This window comes from Oratosquilla oratoria, chromosome 5 (genome assembly GCF_046742065.1).
Source record: "Oratosquilla oratoria isolate Oo_2021 chromosome 5, ASM4674206v1, whole genome shotgun sequence".
Taxonomy (NCBI): Eukaryota; Metazoa; Arthropoda; class Malacostraca; order Stomatopoda; family Squillidae; genus Oratosquilla; species Oratosquilla oratoria.
This window is the reverse complement of record NC_134781.1, coordinates 38,156,961-38,173,674: the sequence shown is the minus strand read 5'-3', so window position 1 is coordinate 38,173,674 and position 16,714 is coordinate 38,156,961. Positions and strand designations below refer to the sequence as shown.

The 16,714-nt window shown below is 43.0% G+C and overlaps 1 protein-coding gene across 6 annotated transcripts in view; it reads right to left on the bottom strand.

Annotated features, from left to right (window-relative positions):
* The window catches only part of Ars2 (arsenic resistance protein 2), a 314,986-nt gene that overhangs the window by 191,551 nt on the left and 106,721 nt on the right, over positions 1-16,714 (bottom strand). For all 6 annotated transcript variants that reach the window (XR_012966393.1, XM_076185179.1, XM_076185183.1 and 3 more), the window contains exon 9: positions 6,889-7,164. Coding sequence is in view for 5 of the 6 variants with exons in the window: in XM_076185179.1 (XP_076041294.1) it covers positions 6,889-7,164 (276 nt within the window). In the remaining variant the exon portion in view is untranslated. The remainder of the gene's footprint in view (positions 1-6,888; positions 7,165-16,714) is intronic.

Genomic DNA, 16,714 nt, shown 5'->3' with positions numbered 1-16,714 from the left:
AAGAGGTTAAAGTTAGTTTATCCCCACTGTTTCATTATAAGGCAACTCCCCACCTCATCCACTCATAAATTCATGGAATATTGGCTCCCTTAATGTTTGCCATATATATAAATGATATGGGAGGGAGGAGTTACATGAACTTCTTAGCTGACAATGCCAAATTACTCAAGAGAGTAAGCACAGAAGAAAATTGCAGATCTCTACAAGAAAACCCAGACAAAATATGGGAATGGAGTCAGAGGTGTGAAATGAACTTTAACATTAAGAAATGTAGTATAATGGAATTTGGAAAAAGCAAAAATAAAATATTGGGTCAATATAAAATTGGTAACAAGGAAGTCAAAAAAGCCAATTGAGAAAGGGACCTGGGAATGATTATCTCAAGTGACTTGACACCTGATAAACATGTCAATAAATTATTTGGAGAACCTATTAATGTGGATGAAGGTGAAACTGGGACAGGAGATGTGGGTTTTTGTAAGTACATATGGGCCTGGTAGTGAAAAGAGTCTAGAAGAAAGGGAGGCTTTTGGATAGATTTAAATAAGTGCATAGTGGGATTAGGGAGCAACATCAATGTTTTAGTATTAGAAGACCTTAATGCTAGGGTAGGAAATGAACCTTTGCTTTTTCAGGGATGGAATGGGTGGGAATGATTTTATGCCTTTTCCTTTTTGGCTACCTCCCTTGTAAGGGGAAAAAAAAGCCTTGGTATATGTATGTATGTAGGAAATGAACCAATTGACGGAGTGGTTGGAAAATGTGGAGTTCCAGGAAAGAATCGTAGTGGAGAGTTGATGGTGGAGATGTGTCTAGAGAGTTGATGATAGCAAATACAGTGTTTCGGAAGAAAGTCAGGCATAAATATACATGGGAGAGGGTGGTGGATGGAAGGGTGGTACACAGAGCATTAATGGACTATGTAGTGGTAGATAGAAGTATAATAGGAAGAATTAAGGATGTACATGTTCTAAGGGGAGAGAGTGGGGGAATATCAGATCATTTTTTGGTGGAAGGTAGGTTGAGAGTGGAGGATAGATGGAGAAAGAGGAAAAGGACAAAAGGTAGGGAGGTGCTTAGAGTGAACTCTTTAAATGAGAAGGAAAAGGAGAAGGAGTACAAGAAGAAGCTGAGGGAGGAGTGGGAGGGAGTGAAGGATAGAGTAGAGCTAGGAGTGGAGGAGGATTGGGGATGGTTCAAGGAGGGAGTCACAAAGTGTGCAAAGATGGTGTGTGGAACAAGAAGGATGGGAGGAAATAGAAGGAAGGGTACAGAGTGGTGGGATGAGGAAATGAAGAAGGCTGTAAAAGAAAAGGAGCAAGCTTTCACAGATTGGTTACAAAATAGGATGAGGGAGTCATATGAGAGGTACAAAGAAAAGAGAAGATAAGTAAAGCAAAAGGTAAAGGATGTAAAGAGGAGAGATGTGAAATGGGGTAGGAGTATGACAGAAAATTTTGAAAGTAATAAAAAGATGTTTTGGAAAGAAATTAAGAGAGGAAGAAGAGGTGAATGAAGTACAGAAAAAAAAAGGTAAAGGGTGCAGATGGTGAGATGATAATGGAAGAGAAGGCAGTAAGGCGAAGATGGGTAGAGTATTTTAGGGAGTTGCTAAATGTGAAGGAGGATAGGGAGGGAAAGATAGTTGCAGTGGGAAGTGCTAAGAAAATGACCATGATGAGTGAGGAAAATGGAGGAGAAATAAGGAAAGATAAAGTGAAGGCAGTTGTTAAGATGATGAGAGCAGGTAAGGCACCTGGTCTGGATGGATGCCATGCAGAATGTCTAAAAAAAAGGAGGTACAGTGATGGTGGATTGGCTGGTGAGGTTATTTAATGTTTGTTGGAGAGAGGGTAGTGCTGGAGGACTGGAGAAGTGCATGTATAGTTCCACACTACAAGGGAAAAGGGGATAATTGTGAGTGTAGTAGTTTCAGAGGGATTAGCTTGTTGATTGTAGTTGGGAAGGCTTATGAGAGGATCTTGATTGAGAGAATTAGAAGAGGAACAGAGAGAGTAATTGGTGAGGAACATTGTGAATTTAGGACAGGTAGAGGTTGCATAGATGAGATCTTTGTGGTAAAACAGATATGTGAGAAAGCTATAGGAAAGGGTAAGGATGTTTTTTGGGCTTTTATGGATCTAGAAAAGGCTTATGACAGGGTAGACAGGAAGGAATTGTGGGAGGTTTTGCAGATATACGGGATTGGAGGAAAGCTTTTAGGAGCTGTCAAGAGTTTTTATGAAAGTAGTGGAGCATGAGTCAGAATTAGAAATGGAGCGAGTGAGTGGTTCGAGGTAAAGGTGGGACTTTGTCAGGGATGTGTTATGTCACCCTGGCTGTTCAACTTATACATGGATGGGGTGGTGCAAGAGGTAAATGCAAGGGTGGTGGGTCAAGGATTGGAGATGGTGAAACAAAATGGAGAAAAGTGGGAAGTGAGCCAGTTGTTGTTTACCTACATATATACATATACCAAAGGCTTTTTCCCCCTATATGGGAGGTAGCCAAAAGAGAAAAAGGCATTGAAACCACTCCCACCCATTCCATTTCCTATATATTCCACTTCCCTCCACCCTCCTTCCCATCTCGGCACCTCCCATATGATGGGTCATCCCTGCATCCTGTCCACTGCCCTGGGTCAGAAGCAGTGTCGCAAGACACAGCACATCCACAGCAAGGCCGCTTCATTAATTCGGCGACCCCCCCCCCCCCCATGCAGAAAAGGAGAAAGACAGGGAGAAATCCCTTTGGGTTGCGTCATATTTTTTTCATACATACTTCTTCACTCCCCATCCCCCACCCACTCCCCCTCATGCATCACAGCATCATCTATACACAACCCCTCTCAATTCATCCCCATCTTCTGTCCTCTCCCGTCCTTCCTCAACTGACATTCCTTTCTTTTGTAATGCCCCTTTCACCCCATCCATCCATCTCATCCTAGGATGCCCCCTCATATTCACTCCTTCCACCTCTGCCTTCCACACTTCTTTTACTAATCTTTCTTCACTCATTCTTTCCATGTGTCCAAACCATCCTAATACTCTTTCATCAACCCTATCTCTCAGTTCCTTTTCCACCCGTTCTCCTCAACTCCTCATTTCTCACTCTATCTAGCCTAGTAACCCCTATCATACTTAGATATTTCATCTCAAACACATACAAACTCCTCTCTTCCTCTCTCATGTTCCATGTTTCTGCCCCGTACAATGCTGTTGGCACAATCACTCCTTCACATAACCTCCTCTTAGCATCCATTCACAGATGTCTATTTCTCATTACACTTTTCAAACCACCAAGGCATTTACTCGCTTCTTTCAATCTACATTCTACATCTACCACCACTCCTCCCTTTCCTGCCACATTCGCACCCAAGTATCTAAAACTATCCACTTCCTCCAGTCTTTCACTCTTAATGCTCACTTCCAGCCTGCTGTCACTCTCTCCCCTTGTACATCTCATCACCTTACTTTTACCCACATTTATCTTCAGTTTCCTTCTTTCACACACCTTCTCAAACTGTCACCAACTTCCTCAACCCCTCCTCTGATCCTGCTACAAGCACAGTGTCATTAGCAAACAACAACTGGCTCACCTCCAACTTTTCTCCATTTTCTTTAACCACTTCCATACGGTGCCGCATATGTAGGCGGCATGAGGAGCAAGTGGATATGCGGGGCTGCCATATCGGCGTCTTGATTATATTTATTGTAGTTGCCCCTGCATAATGACATACTCTCTAAACTGTCTTCATCACATTTTCTATGGTTATCAAAATTCACGGGTGAAAGAGAGAACGATTGATATAAGCGGTGACTATATTTTATGATGCGAGTATTATTACGACACATCGTACGTCTGGCAGATAATGCTGCCTGCGAGGTTTTGGCCCGGAGTGAAGAGGTTAATCATCTCCAACCCCTGACCCACTAACCTTCACCCCATCCATCCAACTCATCCTAGGACGTCCCCTCATATTCACTCCCTCCACATCTGCCTTCCATACCTCTTTTACTAATCTTTCTTCACTCATTCTTTCCATGTGTCCAAACCATCCTAATACTCTTTCATCAACCCTATCTCCCAACTCCCTTTCCACCCCTGTTCTCCTCCTCACCTCCTCATTTCTCACTCTATCTAGTCTAGTAACCCCCATCATACTTCTCAGACACCTCATCTCAAACACATTCAAACTCCTCTCTTCCTCTATTATGTTCCATGTTTCTGCCCCATACAGTGCTGTTGGGACAATCACTCCTTCATACAGTCTCTTCTTACCATCCATTCCCAAATGCCTATTCCTCATCACACTTTTTAATCCACCAAGGCATTTACTTGCTTCTCTCAATCTACATTCTACCACCACCTCCATTCCACCTTTTCCTGCCACATTTGCACCTAAGTATCTAAAACTATCCACTTCCTCCAGTTGCTCTCCCTTAATGCTCACTTCCAGTCTACTGCCACTTTCACCCCTTGTACATCTCATGACCTTACTTTTAACCACATTTATCTGAAGCTTTCTTCTTTCACACACTCTTCCAAACTCAGTCACCAACTTCCTCAATCCCTCCTCCGATCCTGCCACAAGCACAGTGTTGTCTGCAAACAACAGCTGGCTCACCTCCCACTTTTCTCCATTTTCTTTAATGATCTCCAATCCCTGACCCACCACCCTTGCATTTACCTCTTGCACCACCCCATCCATGTACAATTTGAACAGCCAGGGTGACACAACGCATCCCTGACAAAGTCCCACCTTTACCTCCAACCACTCGCTCTCTCCATTTCTAATCCTGATACATGCTCTACTACTCTCGTAAAAACTCTTGACAGCTCCTAGAAGCTTTCCTCCTATCCTGTATATCCACAAAACCTCCCACAGAAGTAAATAAAGTAAATTCTGAAAGGGACCTAGGAGTAATCATCACCAAAGACATGTAGCCAGATGAACATATAAATAAAAAAGTCGGAAAAATATACACTTTGTTGAGATCAATAAAGGTGGCCTTTAAATACCTGGATATGGAAATGATTAAGAAAATATTACAAACACCGATAAGGCCAAAACTGGAATATGCAACGCTGATATGGTCACCCAGTACACAAAAAGAATATAAGAAAATTAGAAAGAATACAAAGAGCAACAACAAATGTGGCCCCAACACTTTCAAACCTGACATATGAATGAAGACTGGCCGAAACAGAATTGCCGACCCTGAAACAAAGAAGAGAACGGGGGGACCTGCAAACCATCTACAGAATTATGAAAGGAAAAGAACGCCTTGATAGAGAGGACTTATTAAAGTGGGACAGCGGAAAAACACGAGGACATGCAATGAAACTCAAAACCTGAAAAAGAACAGCTTCCCACACAGTGATAGATATATGGAACAAATTGGAAGAAAAAATGGTGTGTGCAACCACAATACAAGAATTTAAGAACAAACTTGATCTTGCAAGATACAAAAACGGGTCACCACAAGAATAGCTCCCCTTCCCGTGTAATACAACTACAATAAAACCCCGATTATCCGAAAAACGGGATTATCCGAAATTGATTTGGATAATGCAATTAATTTTTTTTCTATACTAAAACGTTATAAAACATAAAAAATACGAAAATAAATAAAAGTAACTACATATGTACTATATTAACACATTTAAAATTTATAAGAACAGTAAAAATGAATACGTATTAAGCGTACTACTTTGTTTATGTGTGTGTATGTGCACTTGTGTGTATGTGTGTGTGTTTGTGTATGTATACACCCGCGCGCGCAAGTGTGTATTTGTGTGTGAGCGTTTGTGTGTGTGTGTGCGTTTAAGTGTGTGTGTGTGTGCGTTTAAGTGTGTGTGTGTGTGTGCGTTTAAGTGTGTGTGTGTGTGTGTGTGTGTAAGTGTGTCTGTGTGCGTTTGTGTGTGTGTGTGTGCGCTTGTGTACATGTATGTGTGTGTGTTTGTGTATGTATACGCACGCGCGCAATTTTGTGTATTTGTGTGTGCGTTTAAGTATGTGGGGAGTGGAAGGGTTGTGGAGTGATGGTGACGGAGGCGGGGAGTGGCGGAGTTGCTTTATTGTGTTCATCAGGATAATGGAAAATATATGTATGGAATAATTCTTGTTCTCTGTTACGTATAAAGTATGTACGTCAACACGAAAAAAAATTTGTGTTCCATCCACAACTTGAGACTGATGGAGAGAGAGAGGGGGGGGGGAAGGCATAGGACACACACAAAGTATGTCAACACGAAATATATTTCTGATAAATCTGGATTATCCGAAAGAGGCTTCCCCCCTTTCGTTTCGGATAATCGGGGTTTTACTGTAGTTAAATACATTCAACATTCAAACTCCTCCTCTCTTATGTTCCATGTTTCTGCCCTGTACAGTCAGCACAACCACTCCATACAATCTTCTCTTAGCATCCATTCCCAAATGTCTATTTCTCATTACACTTATTAATCCCCCATAAAACACAACTTGGTATATACAGTCCTTTTAATCCAATCAGCTATTGCCCAAAAAGCAAGGAGGCTAAGCATTGGAGAGGAACATACTCACCCTTCCTTTCCTTCCCATTATATTTAAAACCCCTTGAAAACACCACATGACAACATGCATGTCTTGCAATGGGCACTAATGAATTATAGAGTCAATCTTGGCCCATAACATCTTTTCTTCAAGTTCATATGCCTTTGCATATACTGCAAAGAGAGATGAAACCAAAGATGTGTTTCAACCTCACAGCATCCTACACTCATCAACCTCTATAACTGTACATTGTAGTTCACTAGACATGTCAGCAACTACTTCCATAAACAGTAGATTGATTAGTAAAAGAAAAATGTGGTAGAAAAAATTCTATCAAAACATATACATACCATTTGATTCGTCACATTGTGGTTTTAAACCATTTTCTTCTTTCCCAGTTTCTCCTTCTTCTTCTCCTTCTTCTTCTTCTTCCTCCCCCTCTTCTACCTTCTCAGCATTTTCCTTTATATCCTTATCTTCATCATCTTCTTCCTCAATACCAGGTGGTGGTGGTTCCTTCCTTGGCCTAGTCTCTTCGGTACCTGGAGCTGCTGGTTCATCCTCTGAGTCACTGCTACTTGAACTTGATGATGAACTTTCCGAGTGTTTTCGCTTTCTTGATTCATCTGATGTAAAAATAAATCTCTTAAAATAAACTGAATGACCAAGCAAAAATGTACAAGTTAGAAGGGGGTTGGTCAAGTCAAAGAATTCACCCACTTTTCATCAATCCCCAATCCACACAAAATCCTATAGTTGTTGCTCCTATTGTATCCATATACTAACCCTATAACCATATATATATGTCACATGCCTGACACGATCCAAGTAGTCAATAGCATCCACTACAGCTCTGTATGCTACTGACTTAAGGCAAAAATTCTCAATAGTGCAAGGAGAGCAGGAGGCCTGGGTTGTATTGAGTGGAAGGGGGAGCACTTGTGCCCAAAGTGATCTAGTGCAGTGCTAGTAATGTCTATCAAGAGAAAATGCAACAAATTCAAGAGGGATCAAGTGAAAATGGCAATGATTTTGAGTCGAACATCGGCATGAATGCAGGTCTTCAAACACCAAGGGGAATGCTTAAGCTAAGTACTGATGATCCTTTTTCTGGATCTCATAAGTACGAAAGAAGATATTTGAGTTGAATCACAGACCTGGGACAGGGAATTCATGGAACTAAAGAGATTATGAATTTAAGAAAAAACTACTTTGAAGTAAACAAAGAGGTGTGTGATTTAAAGAAAAAGAATGCCAAAATAAATAATGAACCAAGTGGGAAAAAAAAAAAAAAAAAAGAGGTTAAATGCAAAAATGAAAGGATGAAAAACAAAGATACCACCAATAGTGAGGAGAGAAGGTGAGAGAGAAAAAAAGGTAATTGAGGTTCAATGTAAAAATGACAGGATGAAAAACAAAGATAGTGATAGAAGAGAAAAGAAAGAAAAACAAAAACAAAAACATTCCCACCCATTCCATCCCTAATACATTCCCCTCCCCTCTACACTCCCTCTTATCTTGGCACCTCCTGGATGACAGGTCATCCCTGCATCTTGTCTACTGCCCTGGGTCAGAGGCAGTGTCGCAAGACACAGCACATCCACAGCAAGGCTGCTTCATTAAATCGGCGACCCCCTCTCTCTGTCCCCTCATGCAGAAAAGCAGACGGGGAGAAATCCCTTCGGGCTGCATCAAATTTTGCTCACACATACTACTTCACCCCCATCCCACCTCATGCATCACAACATCATCCATATACAACCATTCTCCATTCATCCCTGTCTTCTGTCCAAACCATCCCAATACTCTTTCATCCACCTTATCTCCCAACTCCCTTTCCACCCCTGTTCTCTTCCTCACCTCCTCATTTCTCACCCTATCCAGCCTAGTAGCTCTCATCATTCTTCTCAGACACCACATCTCAAACACATTCAAATTCCTTCCCCCATGTTTCTGCCCCATACAGTGCTGTTGGCACAATCCTTCATACAATCTCCTCTTAGCCTCCATTCTCAAGTCTATTCCTCATGACACTTTTTAATCCACCAAGGCATTTACTCGCTTCTCTCAATCTACATTCTACCTCCACCTCCACTCCTCCCTTTCCTGCCACATTTGCACCCAAGTATCTAAAACTATCCACTTCCTCCAGTTGCTCGCCCTTAATGCTCACTTCCAGACTACTGCCACATTCACCCCTTGTATATCTTATCACCTTACTTTTAACCCACATTTATCTTCAACTTTCTTCTTTCACACACTCTCCCAAACTCTGTCACCAACTTCCTCATTCCCTCCTCTGATCCTGCTACAAGCGCATTGTTGTTTGCAAACAACAGCTGGCTCACCTCCCACTTTTCTCCATTTTCTTTAACTATCTTCAATCCCTGACCCACTGCCCTTGCATTTACCTTTCGCACTACCCCATCCATGTATAAGTTGAACAGCCAGGGTGACATAACACATCCCTGACGAAGTCCCACCTTTACCTCGAACCACTCACTCTCTCCATTTCTAATCCTAACACATGCTCTACTACTCTTGTAAAAACTCTTGACAGCTCCTAGAGGCTTTCCTCCTGTCCCGTAATCTGCAAAATCTCCCACAGTGCCTTTCTGTATACCTGTCATAAGCCTTTTCCAGATCCATAAAAGCCCAATAAACATCCTTACCTTTTCATATAGCTTTCTCACATATTTGTCTTACCACAAAAATCTGATCTTCGCAACCTCTACCTGTCCTAAATCCACACTGTTCCTCACCAATTACTCCCTCTGCTCCTCTCCTAATCCTCTCAATCAAGATCCTTCCATAAGCCTTCCCAACTACAATCAACAAGCTAATCCCTCTGAAACTACTACACTCACACTTGTCCCCTTTCCCCTTGTAAAGTGGCACTATACAGGCATTCCTCCAGTCCTCCAGCACTCTACCCTCTCTCCAACAAACATTAAATAACCTCACCAACCAGTCCACCATCACTGTACCTCCTTTTTTTAGACATTCTGCATGGCATCCATCTAGACCAGGTGCCTTACCTGCTCTCATCATCTTAACAACTGCCTTCACTTCATCATTTCCTTATTTCTCCTCCATTTTCCTTACTCATCACGGTCATTTTCTTAGCACTTCCCACTACTATTATCTTTCCTGCCCTATCCTCCTTTACATTTAGCAACTCCCTAAAATACTCTACCCATCTTCCCCTTACTGCCTTCTCTTCCATTATCATCTCTCCGTCTGCACCTTTTACCTTTTCTTCTCTACTTGATTCGCCTCCTCTATTTTTTTTCCAAAACATCTTTTTATTACTTTCAAAATTTTCTGTCATACTCTTACCCCATTTCACATCTGCTCTCCTCTATGCCTCCTTTACCTTGTGCTTTACTTCTCTTTTCTTTTCTTTGTACCTCTCATATGACTCCCCCGTCCTATTTTGTAACCAATCTGTGAAAGCTCGCTTCTTCTCTTCTACAACTTTCTTTGTTTCCTCATCCCACCATTCACTACCCTTCCTTCTATTTCCTCCCATCCTTCTTGTTCCACACACCATCTTTGCACACTTTGTGACTCCCTCCTTGAGCCATCCCCATTCCTCCACTCCTAGCTCTACTCTATCCATCACTCCCTCCCACTCCTCTCTCAGCTTCTTCTTGTACTCCTCCTTTTCCTTTTCATTTAAAGAGTTCATTCTAAGCACCTCCCTACCTTTTGTCCCTTTCCTCTTTCTCCATCTATCCACTCAGCTTACCTTCCACCAAAAAATTATCTGATATTCCCCCACTCTCTCCCCTTAGCATATGTACATCCTTAACTCTTCCTACTATACTCATATCTACCACCCTTCCATCCACCACGCTCTCCCATGTGTACTTATGCTTGACTTTCTTCCAAAACACTGTATTTGCTATCAACTCTCTAGACACATCTCCACCATCAACTACGATTCTTTCCTGGAACTCCACATTTCCCAACCACTCCGTCAATTGGTTCATTTCCTACCCTAGCATTAAGGTCTCCCAGTAATACTACATTGACATTCCTCCCTAATCCCTCTATGCACTCATTTAAATCTATTCAAAAATCCTCCCTTTCTTCTACACTCTTCTCACTATCAGGCCCATATGTACTTACAAAGACCCACATCTCCTTTCCCAGTTTCACCTTCATCCACATTATCCTAAAGGATAACCTCCTTCTACTCCACTATACATTTACCTATCTCTTCACTTACTAGTATAGCCACCCTTTCTCTCTCTCGCCCTCTCTTCACTCCTGAGAACCTCCCAATTACAATTCCAATCTTACACTCGTCCTTCCCTCTCAACTTAGATTCACTCAAAGCCAACACATCCATCTTTCTTCTCACAAACATACTACCTATCTCTTCCCTTTCACTCTCATTTGTACCACATCCACGCACATTAAAAGACCCAAACCTTAGGGTACTGGTTGGAATGTCCCCTATGGGGCTACAGGGAGAAGGATACCTGGTCCCAATCCCAGTCCCATTTTTCTTGCCTCTTATGATCCAAGTGGAAATACTTGGTGGCAGTATTCTTGCCCCCCCCCCCCACAGGGTAGATTAAGAAACAGAATAAAAACAGAAAACAAAGAGGTAGCATTTAAAGAAATAATATAACAAATGCTGGAGAATGCAAAGGACACAATTATTCAGGTAATCATAAAGAAAACAAATTGGGTTGAAGATACAGTGGATATAAAAAGTGTATTGTTTTTTATTGACTAAAGGAAAAACATGGGATGGTTAGGTATTTGAGGAGAAAAAAAAAAAAAAAAAAAAAAAAAAAAAGTACAAGACAGAGACCAAGAAGTAGAAAAGGAAATAGAAGTATATAGAATAGGAAAATATTCAAAAGAAATTGACCTCTAAAGATAAAATTAAGGTTACAAATAGTAGTAGAAGGCGTACTAGCAAAATCAGGAAAGTTAGCAAAGAGCTACAACAATATATGAATAAAATAAGAAATGAATATTGAGGAAAGAGAAAGAGAGAAGATGCTATGAGATGAAGCTAAAGAAAAAAATGTGAAGAGAATGGAAGCTGAAAGGAGTTCTATATCTTAGACATGAAGCTAAGAAAATGGTATGCTCGCATAAGCGAAATGAAAGAAACAGAAAAGGAGATGGGGGAAAAATTAAAAGTGGCTTATACTAACATACAGCTTGATCTCAGGATTAAGGGGGGCCTGAACACCTAGAATCGTGAAATTTTCATCCAAAAAACGAATTTTAGATATGGGCATATTTGAATAATATAAGCATCCTAAAAGCAAAATATGAATGACTATTTCCTCCACAGTGTAATGGAGGGAGTTTAAAGGGCCCGGAAGGCGTGTCAATTCAAATGGATCATGCAAGAACAGGCCCTAAATATCTATAAATGTCTTGTTTTTGTTTGTCTTATTCCATGAAACAGCTATAATTTTGTACGTCTGGCATCAGTGTGACTTCCTCTTCTGTGTGGTGTGCACAGCATGCTTCAAGCCTAAGTTACCCATCAAACATCAGAGTAGATTGATGCATAACACCTCACTAACTGTGGCGATACTGTGTTCCTGTGTCACAGTTTGCCTTATTTCCTGGACATTACTACACTTACTAGATGTCCAATCATCAACTGCATCACAATGAAGAGGAAAACCAAAGAAAAGATGAAAAAATTCAGCCAAAAGTGGAATGAAAGTTGTGCTAGAAGGAAGGCAAGGTATGAGAGGCTTGGAGGAGGGACATTACCGCCTCGCACATCACCACCACCACCTCCACTGTCAACACCATCTCCACCACCAAATACCACCACACCTGAAAACACAGCTGACAAAGTGCTTTCTTCCAGATGAAGAGAAGAAGATGAGGAAAATTCAGGAGGAAGAAGAGAAAATAGCAGGTGAAGGAGAAACATACGGGGCTGGGATTGTGCCTATGTAGGATAGTAAAACATGTTTGGTCAGCTTTGTCGAGCATAGAGAAGGTGCTCATTGCTGGTAAAAATAAACCATTCTACAATGATTTGACAAAGTGATGACACCCCAGCAGTGAGGTTTTAAACTTTAAGCACAAAATCTTCAATTATGAAAAGAACCGTTTGGCGAGTAACAAATACATTTTAATGTTATATAGTAGATATGAAGGAGGGAGGTGCAGTTGTGGTGGACTGGCTGGTGAGGTTGTTTAATGTTTGTTTAAGAGAGGGTAGAGTGCCAGAGGGCTGGAGGAGTGCCTGTGTGGTTCCGCTTTGCAAGGGAGGGGGGGACGGGTATGGGTGTGGTGGTTGCAGAGGGATTGGCTTGTTGAGTGTGGTTGGGGAGGCTTGTGGGTGGGTCTTGGTTGAGAGGATTGGGAGGGGAGCAGAGGGGGTGGTTGGTGGGGGGCAGTGTGGTTTTGGGACGGGTGGGGGATGTGTAGATTGGATTTTTGTGGTGGGGCAGATGTGTGAGAGGGCTGTGGGAGGGGGTAAGGATGTTTTATGGGCTTTTGTGGATCTGGAAGGGGCTTGCGACGGGGTGGAGGGGAGGGCACTGTGGGAGGTACTGCAGATGTATGGGATAGGAGGAATGCTGTTAGGAGCAGTCAAGAGTTTTTATGAGAGTAGTAGAGCTTGCATTAGGATTAGAAGTGGAGAGAGTGAGTGGTTTGAGGCAGGGATGGGACTTCTTCAGGGATGTGTTATGTCACCCTGGCTGTTCAATCTTTACATGGATGGGATGGTGCGAGAGGTGAATGCAGGGGTGGTGGGTCGGGGGTTGGAGATGGTTGGGGAGAGTGGAGAAGGGTGGGAGGTGGGCCACCTGTTGTTTGCTGACAACGCTGCGCTTGTGGCGGGGTCGGGGGAGGGATTGGGGAGGTTGGTGACGGAATTTGGGTGTGTGTGTGAGGGAAGGAAGCTGAAGATGGGTGTGGGCGGGGTAGGGTGATGAAATGTGCAAGGGGAGAGAGTGGCAGTGGGCTGGGGGTGGGCATTGGGGGGTGATAAGCTGTGGGAAGTGGATAGTTTTGGATACTTGGGTGCAAATGTGACAGGAAGGGGAGGGGTGGGGGTGGAGTGTGGATTGAGAGAGGCGAGTGGGTGCCTCGGTGGATTGAGGAGTGTAATGAGAAATAGACATCTGGGAGTGGATGCTAAGAGGAGGTTGTATGAAGGAGTGATTGTGGCAACAGTAGTGTGTGGGGTGGAAGCATGGAACGTGGGAGGGGGGGAGAGAGGGAGTTTGGGTGTGTTTGGGGTGAGGTGTCTGAGAGGTGTGATGGGGGTTGCTGGGCTGGATGGAGTGAGAGGTGAGGGGGTGAGGGGGGAATGGAGGCTGGAAGGGGAGCTGGGGGGTGGGGTTGGTGGGGGAGTGTTGGGATGGTTTGGGAGTGAGTGAGTGAGGAAAGATTAGTAAAAGAAGTGTGGAGGGCAGAGGTGGAAGGAGTGAATATGAGGGGGTGTCCTGGGACGAGATGGATGGATGGGGTGAAAGGGGCTTTACAAAAGAGAGGAAAGTCTGTGGAGGAAGGACGGGAGAGGACAGGAGATAGGGGTGAATGGAGAAGGGTTGTGTATAGATGAGGCTGTGATGCATGAGGGGGAGTGGGTGGGGGATGGGGGGTGAGGAAGTATGTACATACATACATACATATACCAAGGCTTTTTCCCCCTTACAAGGGAGGTAACCAAAAAGGAAAAGGCATAAAATCATTTCCACCCATTCCATCCCTGAATATGCTCCACACCCCTCCACCCTCCCTCTTATCTGAGCACCTCCTGGATGACGGGTCATCCCTGCACCTTGTCCAAAGCCCTGGGTCAGAAGCAGTGTCGCAAGACACAGCACATCCACAGCAAGGCCGCTTCATTAAATCGGCGACCCCCCCTCTCCGTCCCCCCATTGCATAAAAGGAGAGGACGGGGAGAAGTCCCTTCAGGCTGCGTCAAATTTTGCTCACACATACTACCTCACCCTCCATGCAATCACAACATCATCCATATACAACCATTCTCCATTCACCCGTGTCTCTCCTGTATGAGGAGAGAAAAAAAAAAAAAAAAAAAAAAAAAAAAAAAAAAAAAAAGACGCAGTCCGAAGGGATTTCTCCCCGTCTTCTTTTCTGCAGGAGGGGACGGAGAGGGGGAGGTCGCCAAATTTATGAAGCGGCCTTGCTGTGGAATGTGCTGTGTCTTGCGACACTGCTTCTGACCCAGGGCAGTGGACAGGATGCAGGGATGACCCGTCATCCAGGAGGTGCCAAGATAGGAGGGAAGGAGGAGGGAGGAGGGTGGAGGGGAGTGGAATATATGGGAAATGAAATGGGTTGGAGTGATTTCTATGCCTTTTTCTTTTTGGCTACCCCCCGTGTAAGGGGGAAAAAGCCTTTGGTATATGTATGTATATATATAAAAATATTTACTGTCAACTTATTCAATATACATTATATAATAATGTGTGTGTATATAAAAATCGAACAATAAATAACAGATGTACAATGCTGAAAAATTTAATCGTTCGTATCTCAAAACCACAAATATTTGCAATTAAAATATGCCAAAAAAATATAATCTACTGCAGTAGCCGATATCTTGAAAAACAGAGCAACGGGCTCTAAGTGGAGGGGAAAAAAAAAAAAAAAGAGGTGACATAAGTGACCATACTTACGACACCTATATCTCATGTCATATAGCGAATTTTTAAAAAAGCAGGCATGAAAGTGTTTAAACGATCTATAAATATTACCATGAAAAAGCAGTCTAGTACAAAAAATATGACATACATATTCGATTACGTAAAAAAAAATGTTATGACGTCAAGACATAGCAAGTTCTTGGATTAACAATATATTTCTATGTTTTAAACAATACCTGAAAGTTTCAAGTTGAAAGATCATAAACTTTTTTTATATGAATTTTTTCTGTTAAGGTGTTCAGTCCCCCCTTAACCCCTTCCATACGGTGCCGCACACGTAGGCGTCATGAGGAGCAAGTGGATTCGCGACGCTGCCATATCGGCGTCTTGATTATATTTATTGTAGTCGCCCCTGTGTTTTTACATTCTCCCAAATGCGCCCTGAATCCCATTCTCTGTGGTTTTCAAAATTCGCGGGTGAAAGAGAGAACGATCGATATAAGCGGCGACTATATTTTATGATGTGAATATTATTACGTTACGTCATACGGCTGGCATTGGCTGCTGCCCGCGAGATTTAAGTCCCGTACTGAAGTGGTTAAGTGAACTAAATGATTACCTGTCAGAAGAAAAACCAGTCATAATGGGAATTGCAGAGATGAAATTAAGGGGTCCACTACCACCAAATTGTGTTGGACATGGATTATATAACCATTGGATTAAAAATAGAGATGAGAAACTGGGTGGAGGAGTCATGATTCTGGCCAATAAAAACTTAAGTGTAATGACGGTTATACATACATACATATACCAAGGCTTTTTCCCCCTTCCAAGGGAGGTAGCCAAAAAGGGAAAGGCATAAAAACACTCCCACCCATTTCATCCCTAAATACACTCCACACCCCTCCCACCCTCCCTCTCATCTGAGCACCTCCTGGATGACGGGTCATCCCTGCACCCTGCCCACCGCCCTGGGTCAGAAGCAGTGTCGCAAGACACAGTACATCCACAGCAAGGCCGCTTCATTTAATCGGCGACCCCCCCTCTCCGTCCCCCTTTGCATATAAGGCGAGGACGGGGAGAAATCCCTTCGGGCTGCGTCAAAATTTACTCACACATACTACCCCACCCCCCACCCCCCCGCCCATTCCTCCTCATGCAGTCACATCATCATCCATATACAACCATTCTCCACTCACCTCTGTCTTCCGTCCTCTCCCTTCCTTCCTCAACAGACATTCCCCTCTTCCCCAAAGCCCCCTTCACCCCATCCATCCACCTCATCCTAGGACGTCCCCTCATGTTCACTCCCTCCACATCTGCCTTCCATACCTCTTTTACTAGTCTTTCTTCACTCATTCTTTCCATGTGTCCAAACCATCCTAATATTCTTTCATCAACCCTATCTCCCAAATCCTTTTTCACCCCTGTTCTCCTCCTCACCTCCTCATTTCTCACTCTATCCAGCCTAGTAACCCCCACCATACTTCTCAGACACCTCATCTCAAACACATTCAAACTCCTTCTCTCTCCTTCTCTTATATTCCACGTTTCT